Source organism: Condylura cristata, unplaced genomic scaffold, assembly GCF_000260355.1.
Source record: "Condylura cristata isolate star-nosed mole 26May11 unplaced genomic scaffold, ConCri1.0 scaffold00029, whole genome shotgun sequence".
Lineage (NCBI taxonomy): Eukaryota > Metazoa > Chordata > Mammalia > Eulipotyphla > Talpidae > Condylura > Condylura cristata.
The window spans coordinates 23,421,027-23,435,749 of NW_004567130.1; the positions used below are offsets into that span (position 1 = coordinate 23,421,027).

Sequence of the window (14,723 nt, forward strand, 5' to 3'; positions counted from 1 at the left end):
CTGTTTGTAATCAAATCACTATTTGGCTAAACTAAATTTTAATAATCAGACGGGGTGATTTGGTGGAGGGTTGGTGGAAATCTGCACATTTGGGGAAAAAGGACAAGCATCATATTATTATCTGTTATAATAATGACATTTCCACCCACCATTGAAGGTTCATCTGCAGTCCACTGCAATTCATCTTGGTCTGCGTTTTCTGGATCATATACCCATATAATGATAATCTACAAAACAAAATGTTCGCACTTTACATTTTGACAAATTTCCTTTAAATTTGTGGCAAAACATGTCTTACCTTAAAACATTTTTATTTTCTCATTTTTTTAAAGTCAAGCAATATGTGTTGTTTCTAACAAGTGAAGTCATTCAAAGGCTATGAGTTATACACCCAAAGTAGCTACTGTTAAAGCTTCCTATGCACGTTCATATCTTTCTATACATTCATAAATACATAGCAACTTCCTTTCTCTTCACACAATCATTTTTTTTACAAAAATGAGAACACTATAAATGCTGTTTGCCACTTGATACACCCCAGTACTTTCAGTAGATGTAGATCTAATTCTTTTCTTCTTGAGCAATCTATTCACATAGGTAAAGTATGTGTGTGTGTGTTTATACATATATGTCATATATATACATATATATCACACACACATATATATACATACATATATATATTTATGATATAGTGAAAAGTGTTTCTCCCAGCTTGTACTTCATCACTTAGCTCTCATGAGCTCACTGTTACCCCACAAGCAATGCCTATTTGTAAGTTCCTGTTTATATTTTTGTGCATGACCAGTAAAGATAATTTCCTTTTTAAATAAATGCTGTAGAGCTCACCACAGTTTTGAACTGTGTATCTTAGAAGTCTTTATATGTTCTCTTTTAAGTTTTCAGTTGCATATTCTAAATTATGGAGGAAACACAATGTAGCCAGTGACCTACTGGTAAATGTGTTTTCAGCCCCTTGCCACTATAACCAATACTATCGTGAGCAATTTTGTACACATATCATTCTTACTTTGAAGTTTTCTAAAATTGGCATTGCCATAGGCAGCAAAGTGGCCACTTTAAAAATGCTGATACAGGCCCTCCTTAGTGGCACAGCGGGTTAAAGCGCAGCACTGAGAAGCTAAAGCCGCTTCCGCACGAGTTCGACCCCCGCTTGCCCCGGAGGTGACCACAGGGCGAGGCAGACCTCTCCTGACCGCCCGTTGCTCCCCTCAGCAGTGAGCTTCGTCGATCTGCCTGTTCTGCTCCCCGCTCTGTCTCTGGGGAAGCCTCTCGCCGCCCCTGAGCCTCTGGCCTGGACCCCAGTTCTGTATGCACAAATAAATATATCTTTAAAAAAAAATGCTGATGCTTTCCATCCACGAACAGGGGACCTCTTTCCGTTTGTGTGTTCCTCTGATGTAATGGTGTCTTAAAGTTTTCACTGTTCTGATACTACCTCCTTTGTTTAATTTATTGCCAGATATTTAATTTTTTCCGATGCAATAGTAAAATAGTGTAGTTTTCTTTATTTCCTTATCTTCTGGCTCACTGTTTGCATAAAGGTACACAACCCATTTTTGCTAATGGGTTTTGTGGTCTACCACCTCACAGTCCTGATCTGGTCTACAGTATTTGAATTTAGTTCTCTATGTAGAGTATGTCATTTGCAAACAGATAATGTTTTACCTCTTCCTTACTTGGATATGTTTCATAGCTTTCTTTTGCTTTGTTTCTCTAGCAAGGGCTTCCAATGCTAGATTGAAAAGCAGTGATGAAAGTGAGTATCTTTGTCTTGCCCTGATCTAAAGAGGAAAAACTTTCAGCAGATCACCACTGAGCTTGCCGTAAGCTGTGAATTTGTCACATCTGCCTTTATTTGTTTGAATGAGCTGTATGATACACCCCATCTCTTCCCCTCTGGGATACCTATCTTATCTTGAGTTCTCTAAGGTAGTCAGCTAGATCTTGAAGTTTTTCTTCATTCTCCCCCCTTTGCTTTCTTCATTCTTCTTCCATCAGGGTCCTTTGAGCATGTTTACCTTCAAGGCTCCCGTCTCAATCATCTAGTTGTTCTACTCCGCTTCCATAACTTTCTCTAAAAATTTTAACTTATCTAGTGAGCTCTTTACATATTATTTTCTTATTGACAGCTTTAATTTCTATTTTTTGTTCATTAACTTTATTTTTCAGTTCATTCATTTTCTGAGTTTCCTTGCCCCCCTTGATCAGTTTTTCTGCATTTCCTACTATCACTTTGATTTTCTGCATTACAATAATTTTAAACTCTGATAGGAAGATAAAAATCTTCCATGTCTCTGTGATTGGATTCAGGGGAGTTCTCTCTTGTTATGCTTGATGCCTCAAGTTGCCACGTAGGGTCCCTAGTCTGTCACAGGGCTTCTGCCAGCTGGAGCGTTGTTATCTGTCTAGCGTGAGGCTAGACAGTATCTCCCCTGCTAGCCCCCTGGGTGGTAATGGCAGGTAACCTTCTAGCAGGTGAGGTTTCTGGGAACTCTGGCTCCCTCCCAGACATGGGTGTGAAGCCGCTCTGGGGCAGGCTGGGTCTCTAGGAAGTTTTTGAGGCCTCTGCTGTTACAGGCAGGGCTAGGCTGCTGCTTCAGTTAAGTCTTTCAGTTTCATTTCCAGTTAAGTCTTACAGTGTTCATTTCTTAACTTCTATGTGTTGCCTAACTTGTGCTCAGCATAACTCCCATTTCAAGTCACGAGTTATGCAATTTTCTCAACTGCATCTACTCTTCTGTTTAACTTGTTACTGAATTTTCATTTTTAGGTGTCTATTCTTTGAAGACATTTGAACAGGCTACTATTCAATTTCTGAATTTCTGTATCATTCAAAATAATCCGCACCTTTTTGTATCTATCGCTTCTCTTACCTTTATTACAAGTGGGGATTTAATTATCTTTGAGATGATTTTCCAGTTTTGAATAGCATGGACTTTCTCCACTTTATACTTTTTGCTTTGAGGTTATATGTGAGATTTGTTTTCTCTAAGAATAATGTAGACGCTTAGTTATTAAGGCAGGTTTTGTGGTTGCCTGTCTGAGCTCCATGAGTTTCACTGTTCGCATTTCTGTTGATTACTTGGCTCTAGTTCTCTGATCTCCCGCGCTATTAAACTGGGAAACCATCTGACACTTCATTGAGGTAACTGTCTATTTATGACTTCCAAACGATGTATCTTTTGTTTTTTGCAATGGCTCTTAGCCAATGAGTGCAGCTTTACCAGTCCCTACCTTACATCCCTTTTATACATGCTAGCTTCACATAGAGCCTCATTCTGACTCCTCACTCCCTGCACTGCTTGGAGACTTCGGTATCTGACCCCACATACACATTTAAACAACACACCTTGTTATCTGCTAGGACTGATAGTCTGTGCTAAAACCTCACCACTCTATTCAGTCTCACCACTCTAACTTTGATTCTCTTAATCATTTCTGAGAGTGAGAAAATGCCTTTATTTCCTTTTAATTTATATACATACATACGCACGTGTGTTAACATAAAAGTCTGTCCTAAAATTATACCCCTTTTTTTTTGTAATTTGTGTTCTACTTTTAGAAGTTGTCCTTTGCTCTTATCTTAAAATTCCTTACTGCCTGATAAGGAATTATTTTTACTTTATTGTATGGTTATAGCCTTTAACAACAATTCTATAATATGAATTTAATGTGAGATAAGAGTATAAGTGGGCTCATTAAGCTACTTAATCCAATTTAGAAAGCTGTATTTTTTATTGATATCTTTTCAGTAAATCAGTTTTAAAAAAATTAACCCGTAGAATTAATTTTTATATGCAATCACATTTTAATTTTTAAAATTTCAAATATAGCTCTCGATCATACTATTAATCATTCTCTAAGCCAGTGTTTTCAAACCTTTGATCAAGGCTCCTTGTAGCCTTAAAAATTATTTGAAATCCCATGGAATTTTTGTTTTATGTGTGTTAGATCTATTAAAATTTACTATGCAGCAAATTTTAAACAAAGCAGTTAGAAATATTTATGATTTTAAAAACCGTGATGGTGATGTTAACATAAAAAACAACATTTTAAGGTAAAATATTTTCCAAAACAAAAAAACTTAGAATGACTTTACATTTCTTGATACCAAATCTATTTAATATCTTGTTTAGTAGAATAAAGCTGGATTGCCATCTCTGTGATTACATTCACGTTTGGTGAAAACATACGGGAAAATGTCAACTTCACACAGACATGAGCTTGGAGAAGGACAGTCTCATGGACATCCTGGAAAGGGCTTGTGGTCACACCTTGGGTACTTCTCTAAGCAAATTTTGTTGAAAAATTAGTTTGGGAAAGTTCTTCTTTTGGTAACTATGCATGAGAAGAGCAATAGGGTACATAAAGCTTAGAAAATGTTTTACCTGCGTTGAATTGTGAAGGAAGTTTCTGTTGGGAAAAACAAGTCACATGTAAACAGCATGCTAAATATTAGTTTGAATATTGTTTTTAATATACATGCTTCTTACTCTCGGTCTTCTGTAAAAGTAGCCTATTATAAATACATAAGCAGGTAAAAGCTTAAGAAAACCTACAATGTCTACATCTACATAGATTTATGGATTCTATGTGTCAGCATGAAAGTCTTAGGGACTTGAAGACACAAACTAATAACACTGAAAAGTCACAGAGCCAGTTCCATGGTCAATTTTCCTTAAAATTTTGACATGATCATTCAACACAAAAAATTATATATTATTTACATGTTGTAATATAAATTGATGAGTATATCACTCACCTTCATTATATCATGTTACATATATGATTACATGTAACATTATATATATTGATTATATTATATTATAAATTGATTTTATATACATAACATATATCATGTTAAATACAAATTGATGAATTTATCACTCACCTTCATTTTTTGAAAAGAGCATTTTTAAAAAGCTTTTTTTCATTTTAAAGATACCTGTATGTATTTTCTACGATATACTCTGTAAAAGTCAATGCCTTCGGAATACATTCCACTTTGCTGGTTGCTATACAGTGCATCTACAAACACAAGGATGTTCTTTTGGAACCAGTAAATGTGTATGCAGGGGCTTCCGAGGACACATAAGAAGCACACCATTTCATCTATTCAGTTTAATCAGAAAGCTACTGGTAGGAAGCTACTATGTTCTGACTATGAATCTTGAAAGTAAACTGTGCCCAGACTTCATCAAGTACTGAGCTGATCAAAAAGATCTCCAGCTCCAGGTTTGACATGTTTTGCCTGTATTATACTGCATTATGTTTTTCCCTGTGTCATGGGCAACGCGGGTCTGTGAGTGGGCTCCAGTGTCTCTAGGGAGGCCAACTTGGAGGCAAAGTAGGAAAGATTATATCAGAAAGGTTTCAACAGCAGTACCAGAAAGATACTGAGCGCAGCCTTGTAGAAAGACAGCATCAGTTGGGGGAAAGCGACACCTGACTCGCACAGAGGCAGTATTAGCGGCATTCTCTTAGGTCTTTTTTATAACTTGCTTTGCTTCCTTGGTTGGTAGGTGGACTGAAGTAGAGATGAGAAGAGGCCCAAGGGGAGACATCTGGACTGAGCTACAATTAAGGGAAGGGCGAATGACAGTGATTCTAGCAATAGCGGAGTTTGTTGTAACGAGACATTTGTCATGAAAAACAGGTTATAATCGGGAGCCCCAAATCCTTCTTCATGTGGACTTCTGTCTTGCCCACTGCTTCTCCTGGCAGTGTTTCAACACATTTTACTTTCCCTGTTTCCCACTCTGTCTCGGGTGAGTTCTTTCATTTCTGCCTCTCCAGCCTACATCCCAGTTCTTTCCCACCACAATGGAGGGATCATATCTGGATTGGGTAGTCCGAGGTCTCTCTTTTACCAGTTCTTGAGGCTCAGCATGTCTTAGAGAAATCAGGTACAAATGCTTTCTTGGAAGATTCTCTTTAATGATTTTCAGTCTCTCTCAGAGGAGAATATATTAACCCACAGAAATGGTTTTATTTTCCAATAAAGGAATACCAGCAACTTTCATTCCCAAATTTCCCCTTGTTTATGTCTCAACTAGTTCAGAACTTCAGAGGGCAGATTGGTGATTAGCATCTCTGAAACTTCCAACAAGGATACAAGTCCGCCAGTTTCATGAGTAGCAGAGACCCACTGCTTCATTCCTGATGAGACTCCAGGGAGGTAACAATGATTTGGAGAGGAGTAGCTAAATGTGTGCCCCTGGGGACTTGCTGAAATCTAGTGATCAGCACATTCAATCTTGAAATTGAAGATGAAATGCAGAGCCATGTGATATAAAGGGACCATCATGTGAAACTGAACATAAAACTATCGCCCACAGTCATCCTGGAGGAAAGACATGCGCATTCTAGCAAGTTCTGCCCGCACCATATGCTGGTCCCCAAGGAGTCACTATATCCCATGGAAGGTGGGACTGTAGAGTTAGCGCCACATAAGTCACATGAAATTAACAATTACATCAAGGAATAGTGGAGACACTATTAGAAAGTTAGAGAAATAGAAAGAAATACATACATTACAGTCATCTGCAGATCGGGGCCCTATAACACAATTCTCTGTATCTTAAAGAGTACTCAGGACAGTGATTCAAAAAATATATTCTACATCATTGACACTGTAAACACTTTCCAATTTCATTACTTGAATGATTTTTATAATGCAGTTAATTATTTTTCTTATGTTGGTTTTCTCCTCTTAGGATTATTCATTCATACTCAAATTTAAAATGGGTTGAAGAGCTATAAAAACAGCTTTTTTAGAATATAATGGAAATAAAAGATTCCTATAACCTAAAAGCCAGAGCTGAATCCCAAAGATATCTTTTAAGAGCTGTTTGCTTTTGTCCAAATTATTTTTTCCTATTCAGACTTACATTTCCTTATTTATAAAATACTTATATTTACACTGTTACTATGAAAATAACCAAATTGTGAACATGTCAATGGAGTGATTTTTCAAATAGTAGTTGCTATTATTATCTATATTGTATATTCTTCAATATCAGCTTGGGAGTATATTTGAGAATATCTTGATTGGTAAATGAAAACATGGAAATGGTAATGTTAATCATCTGTTTGTGGTTAATTCTTTTCAAATATTAGTTATCTTTATATTCAATATTGCACTACTTACATAACTTTATAATACCACAGAAAGCAAATGTAAGAGTTGTCTATAGATAAGTAGCGCTCTTCTTCTACATCCTAAAAGAAAATGCCAAAAAATAAGATATATGAACTTTAAAGTAAATAATATTTGAATATGTATAGAAGTCACAGAAGTACTAAGTTATTTATCTAATAATGGTAGATGTATACATTCCAAAATGGAATTAATAAATATGCATGTAATACCAGTTAAGCTAGTCTCGATAACTAAGAATGTACCATCAGAATGACAAATTTAGATGGCTTGAAGCCTTACTTCATATCTATTTCCTTTCTACTTGAGCCAAGTTTCTGGTTTAGAACTTGCAAATACCCTAGAATTTCTTGGATAAGAGGAGTGTATTTTGTCCTAATAAGGCAATTTTTTTTTGTACAAAGGAAAACTGAGTTTTTCTAGATAATCTTCCGTACTGAATTCATTTCTCAGGTAGGGATGATTTTACTTGCCTGGCGATGTTACTTGGTTGTGCTTTAGAAAGCATTTCAAAAGTCACATTACAACTTTAGAAGTTGTAAGATTTGAAGATATTTTCCATAGGTGACAAAGATATTCTCAAATACACAGGCATCTGTCTATATATGTGTGTGTGTACACACACACACACATAGATTTACATGCTTTCATATTCACATGGCTTTTCAACATGCATCAAAAGGTAAAAAGTGAAAAGTATCCTTTACTCCTTCAGGAATTGTGTTCCTAAAATTGGTAACGACTCATAAACTCACAAAGACAAGTTCAACTATTTTTCACTCTATTAGAATCGAAAAATGAGCTAATATTCATCTCATCTGCACTCTGCTGCACCACTCTGTTTCTGAAAATAAAGAAGATTACAAAAAGACAATGGAGTCAAAGGAGTCTATGTAGCAGCGGCTTCCAGCACACTTGTGTGGGGCCACTGGGTGGGTGGCCAGTACTTTACTAGCTAAAAATTAGCAGTGCTTTTACCTGTTTTACTCCTTTTATTTTTTGTAAACTAGAGAGCATTCAACATCACTCTCATTCATTTGCATTGGCTGATTATTTCTTGAATTGAAGAAAATACAGTGGAGGTTAAAAAAAAAAAAGTACTAGAAATGCTCAAATGCTCTTAACCTGACTATTGTCATAGGAGTATGTGGTGGGAAACCCGCTCGGCTGGGAAAACATTATCATTTAAATGGTCAGGGTGGGCTTTAATATACTTATTAATAAAATGAATAAGGAAAAATCATGTATGTTCTGATAACATGATTTGCTGTGATACCTAGCTAAAAAGTAACGATATTGACGACAATTTTTAAAGTAAATTTGTCTACAGTAACAATTTATACCAGTTAAATAGTTTAAATTGAGAGTTCCAAAAGAAAAAAGAAATTGAAACAGGAATGATTATTCAAGATTTAATAAATTCTGAAAATCAACTTACTGGGCCTGTAACAATCGGTTTTACAATCTGAATACCAGGAGAAGAACAACGCAGCTCTGTCTTAGGTGACCTTAAAAAATCACAGGAAAGCAGCAGTAAGTACAGATTACATGAAAGTAGTAGAACCCCAACCCCCACTGCTTTTTAGCTTTCAAAACTGCTTTCAGCTAATAAAAATTAAACAAATTTAATAAAAATTAAAAATAACATTATTTTACTTCTGTTTTATATTCTAGGTTATTTTTCTTTCCTTTCACACCTATTTAAATTTTAATCTTGAATCTAAAATTCCATGCTATATGAATGCTTTTCTTACATGTAAATATACCCATATATTGACATTGATTTGCAAAAGTCTTACCTTTTATTTTTTACAGAACAAGTTCCTGGTACACTCCACTCAGAAAATGATGATCCTTCATACTCTAACTTAATCTACATAGAGAAGGTAAAATAGTTCAAAAAGATATTTCTCCCTTGTTTCATTTTATTGTTCAGATAAAGAATATAATTTCCCAGGGCTTCATTACTAAAATAAAGAATAACTAAAATGTGGTTCCTTTGAAACTGGACAAAGTACTCCAATAAAGGAATAGTAACATCTCCAGGACACTACTTGGACAATGCATCCAAATATGACATTGAAACATTGACCAAGGAAGGCAATTAAGAGTATTTGGGCCTCAGTCTCAGAAAGATAGCATCTTTGGAGAAAAGTGAAAGGAGAGGAAACTCTTTGAGTGAAAATGTTGAAGAGGGAAGAGAGTCATGAGGGGGAAATTTTAAATATTTAACACAGAATAAAACACTTCAGCAAGACGCTATTGATTAAGGAAACTGTATTTTGCTACACTGGGGTGTGTACCTTCAACTGAAATCTTCAAGCTCACATAAGCTGCCTATCTGTCCGTAACAGTTGTAGAAATAAGCAGTATTTATTTACACAAACAACTATAAGCGAATAGAAAACAAAACCCAGAACATTTCGATTAAAAAAAAATAGACTTAACAATCCAACATCAAAGCAAAAGAAAACTGCAACATAATATGTCAAACTGAATTAAATACCCTCAAACAAATACTTGGTGTTAGGGAAAAAAAGAATCTTAATCTATAAATTCACAAACTAGGAACAGAAATAGACCACAAAGAGAGAGCGAGAAAGTGAGTTGACGGACTAGCATATGAAATAGATGGTTATAAAAAAAAAACACAGTAAATATAAATACATAGTTATGCAATTAAAATAACACACATCCTGGCTTGTCTAAAGGGTTCCAGCTCATACTACATGTCACAGTATAACTATTAATGACACTCTTTCTTTATCAGTAGCTTAGATAATATAGTCTATATTCATCCTATCTCTATTGTAACATTGTTTTGTGAATATTAAATCACAATATACGTGAAATAACTTCTTATTTTTGCAATATACCTATTTATGGCAGATTGAGATTTGATCTGTATTAGAAATATAAATGGGAAGGAAGTGAAAATAAAAAAATAAAAGAATGACACAGTGCCATACAACTCAATATAACTAGCTCTGTTCTCTGCAGTAATCTAAAGAGAAAAAAGAGAAAAATTAAACTTAACTATAGTTTAAAATATCGAGCACTTACAGTACTTCTGGTATTAAAAATGCGGAAGTTTTGGCTGTTGCTGGAGTACCTGTGACAGAAGTTAAAATATGAATATTAAAATAATTTCTCCTCCAAATAAAAAGGCGTCTTTAGGCAAAGCATGCCTGGGCCATCAAGAATTTTACATTTCTGCTCGAAAAACTTCTAGGAAAGTTTAATCAGGATGAAAACGGGGTACTGTGTCCTGTACATGGCACGGTATGTTTGGGTTTGCTGTCTCTGAAGACACTATAAGAAGAAGTAGATGTTTTTGCATTATTTTTGCTTTTAGGATGAAACATGGTTGAAGTTACATGGCTGTAACTTCATTTATAAACTGAGTTAAAATGAATAGACTGAAACTTTTAAAAAGCTATTTGCAATGTGGAAAAGCACGTTTATGTTAGTATTGTTCATTATCATCACTCTGTTATCCAGGGGACTGCAAGTTCTCTCTACATGATCTAAGGGAGTGCAGTCCAAGAGCAATAAAATGTGAGATGTTCCTGTAATAAAAAATTTCCTAAAAGCTACATCGAATGAGCAAAAAACGAGTGACATTGATTTAATAACATACTTTATTTGATATGTAACCTATGAAAATATTTATTAAAGAGCTATTTTATATGTTTTGGCACTATGTCTTTGAAATACAGGGTAATTACACTTGTAAATTCTCAACTTGGACTAGCCACATTTCAAGTATTCAAAAGTCATATGAGGTCAGTAAGTATCATCAACTAAAGCTTAAAATTTATTTCCTCCATGTTTACGTTAGACATCTAATTGTCATTGTAATTGCTCTATTTATAAAACTTTAAATCAGAGGAAATTTCTTTTTCTCTCTCTCTGGTGTGTGTGTATGAGATTATGGAATTGCTGGTATATCATAATATAAGTCCTGTACATAATTCCTATTTAAAAATAAGAATTTTTAACAGGTGTCAGTTACTAGTATTCTAAAACATATTTTCTGTAATACAGATAAAATAGGAAAACATTTATGTGATTTGTTTATTCTTATGAGAATATATTCATCAAAACCTTTTTTTTTCCCCAGTAAGAATGAACTACCTCTTATTTCTTCTATCTAATGAATATAAGATCTCTTTTATTATAGAAGGAAAGGTAAAAATCTCAGGAGAGAAAAACACAAGTGGCAGATATTATATTGCAATTTACAAAGCTAAAATATGCAATTAATTTGTTTTTCCACCACATGCTGTCATCGATTTCTAAATCTGTTGGGGTTGGTGTCAGGCTATGGAGCAAAGAGGAGCTAAAAGAGACATTTATTGTTTGTCACAGCCAGAACACATTTCCTTAATTATGCCATCTACTTAATGTTTTATTGTTGGAAATGAACGTAGAAGACACACAGGTATGGGGTGTACAGATGAACCATATACTCTTACTAGTTTTTAATGAAGAGAGCAGTGCAACTTCACACTTGGATTACAAGCGTATGACAAGATTTAATGGGGAAAAAAGCATGATCTACATTAGAGGTTTTTCTTGCTTTTTTGAAGTTGATTTCTAGTTCGGTACCTCCGTAATCAGTGTATGCTTGGTCGGATGCCAGGCTTCATGAACTCTGTGACCTCTCTTTCCCCTTCTCCCCTTATATTAACCTCAAATCTGCAGTCCTACTTCTAAGAGGTGTATCTTTAGATCTTCTGTCCAATTGGGTTTTAGTTCCTCTTTTTCAAACCTGTGCTTCTCATTTGTTTCTTTATGCATTAACTAAGTCCTCCTATGCAATACAGTGTGAGTGGTGATGGTGGCATCTGTCTCTCATTCCAGACTTTTAAGGGAATAATGTTAATGTTTCCCCATTTAGGATATTAGTTGCTCTGTGTGCTCTGTAAATATTCTTTATTGTGTTCAAGAAAGTGTTCTTGCATTTCTAATTTACTACATTTTAAATTATGAATTTATATGAAATGTTGTCATCCATTGAAACCATTGTATGACTTTTTTTTTCATCTGTGTGGTGAGTTTCATTTATAAAATTTTCTAGTAAATTCATCTTTTATACATAGGTAAACCCACTGTGGACATGGTTTAATAACTCTTTATATTCCATTGAATTTCATTTGCAAAATTTTTCTTCAGGTTTTTCTTTTCCATAATGTCATAGTTTGGGTTTGATTGCACTATTACATTATCTTTATTGAATGAGCTGGAGAGAATCTTTTTCATTTCTTTGGATGAGCTGGTATAAGATTGGGATTATTTGTTCTTTGAAAATTATAACAGAACTCATAAAACCCTTGAGGCTGGTATTTTTGGGGGTCTTAAAATCTATTGCTTCAAATTACTTAATGAATATAAAACTAAGTTCTTTATTTTCTTGAATTATTTTTGGTAAGCCACAAAAGGTAGAGAGATACAATGTTCATTGGATAGATGGATTTAATTTTCATAAAGATGTCACGTCTTCCCAAAGTGTCCCATTCTATAGCCTCATTATGTTCCATTCAAAACCCTAACAGTTTTTCATGGTACTTGATGTTATTTTTAAAAAGTTGCCACATAATTCAGAATGCAATAGTTCTCTCTTATTAGTAGGGGATACATTCCAAGATCCCCACTGAATACCTGAAACTACAGATTGTATCAAACATTTATACATAGTATATTTTTCCCTATACATAAAGTTTCATTTATAAACTAGCACTGTAGGAACGCACTCTTTGAATACTGTTTTAGAGACTATAGACATTAACAATAATAACTAATAATGAAATAGAACAATTTATAGTAATATATTAGAAGTTATGTGGATATGGTCTAATTCTCTCAAAAATGTCTTGATCATGGATAACAAACTGTGGAGAAGGGAAGACTAATGAATTCCCTTATCTTTTTATTCTTTGCCTTTCTATAATTATGGTTCCTTTTCATCATTGTTATTTAATTGTGATCACATCAATAGATGCAGAGAAAGCACTTGGTACAATTCAACATCCATTTAGGATGAAAACCCTTGAAAAACTGGGGATAAATTGAACATATCTTAATATAACAAAAGCCATAAATTATAATCCCACAGCAAGTATTTTTCTAAAAGGTGAAAAGTCAAAATTTGTTCCACTAAGACCTGATACAAGACAAAGATTTCCATTCTCACCATTATTAACCAACACAGTATTAGAAGTCCTAGTTAGAGCAGTTAGGTAAGAGAATTTGGATTCCTTTATAGAAGTGAAGCTATTATTATTTGCCGATGATATGATAATATACAGAGAGCCCCAAAGACTCCACTTAAAAACTCATTAAAATAATAATAACAAATCAGTGAAAATGATTTATTATTAAATCACTTTATTATTATTATTATTAATAATTCAGTGAGAACGGAGAATATCAAAATAATTCAGAATCAACAGTGTAAAGCAAAAAGAACCCTCTTACACTGTCCGTGGGAATGTAGACCAGTCAGCTCCCATAGAAAGAAGTCTGGAGATGCCTCAAAAGACTGTAAATAAATCTTCCATATGACCCCCACAATTCACTCCTAGGATTTCCCCCAAAGAACACAAAATACTAATTTGAAAGGAAACCTGAACTCCTATGCTTACGGTAGCACTATTTACAATAGCCAAGGTATGGAACAACTCAAATCCACCTCTCCAACACACACCAACACACACCCACACACACCCACACACACCCACACACACTCACACCACAATGGACTATTACTTAGCCGTTAAAAAGATTCATTCATGCCCCAACACGGATAAAACTAGCAGATTATACTAAGTGAAGTGAGGCAGAAGGAAAAAGATAATTATTGGATGGTTTCACTTATATGTGGGATCCAGACGAACCAAACCACGGATCAGACAAATAAAAACTTTAAAATGATTCTTGAAAGTTGACCTTAGATTTGAGGCATCAAGGGATGGAGGAGGAGGAGAAGGGGAGGGGGGAAGGAGAGCATAATGCATTACAGTGGAGGACAATGGCTGCTTGTGGGGGGGAAGATGTACAGTATCATTAACAAAAAATTAAAATTAGAGTAATAATTCAGGTCGCAACATTTTTCTCTAATGTTTTTTTCCTCGTCCATTATCTGTATTTTATCTATGTTGAAAATCAAAGATATTTTTCTGATTCCTGAACAAAAATCAAACTTGAAATTGAGGATTTCTCAACATTTGCATTCCCCAAATCAACTCGCTCTAACACAGGAATTAAATTTCCAACCTTTGCAGCGTTCACATTGCTCACTCTCTCCCACCCTGTAGCTGCGGGTGCCTTAACCAGCAAAGTGGCCCCCCAGCCCACCCCAGTCTCTGGAGATGACTTTGTGGCTTGCGTTTATTCCTCTCTGGCAAAGTAAGGGTGCAACTGGAGAAGCATTCATGGGGCGACTGTCCAGAGGACAGGCACGTGAAGGGGCACGCCCCGACTGCGGGGCTGTAAGCGCCACTGCAAGACCCTCCTTTCCCTCCGTCATCCCCGGAGA

The 14,723-nt window shown here is 35.1% G+C and overlaps 1 protein-coding gene across 1 annotated transcript in view; it reads right to left on the bottom strand.

Moving 5' to 3' along the window:
* LOC101632219 (chromosome unknown open reading frame, human C1orf101) overlaps positions 1 to 14,723 on the bottom strand; it is a 66,503-nt gene that overhangs the window by 47,836 nt on the left and 3,944 nt on the right. Inside the window, exons 3-9 of the mRNA XM_012730875.1 lie at positions 13,666 to 13,739; positions 10,247 to 10,295; positions 8,983 to 9,056; positions 8,622 to 8,691; positions 7,175 to 7,245; positions 4,413 to 4,437; positions 150 to 227 (exon numbers count right to left, since the gene is read on the bottom strand). Coding sequence (XP_012586329.1) covers positions 150 to 227; positions 4,413 to 4,437; positions 7,175 to 7,245; positions 8,622 to 8,691; positions 8,983 to 9,056; positions 10,247 to 10,295; positions 13,666 to 13,739 — 441 coding nt within the window. The remainder of the gene's footprint in view (positions 1 to 149; positions 228 to 4,412; positions 4,438 to 7,174; positions 7,246 to 8,621; positions 8,692 to 8,982; positions 9,057 to 10,246; positions 10,296 to 13,665; positions 13,740 to 14,723) is intronic.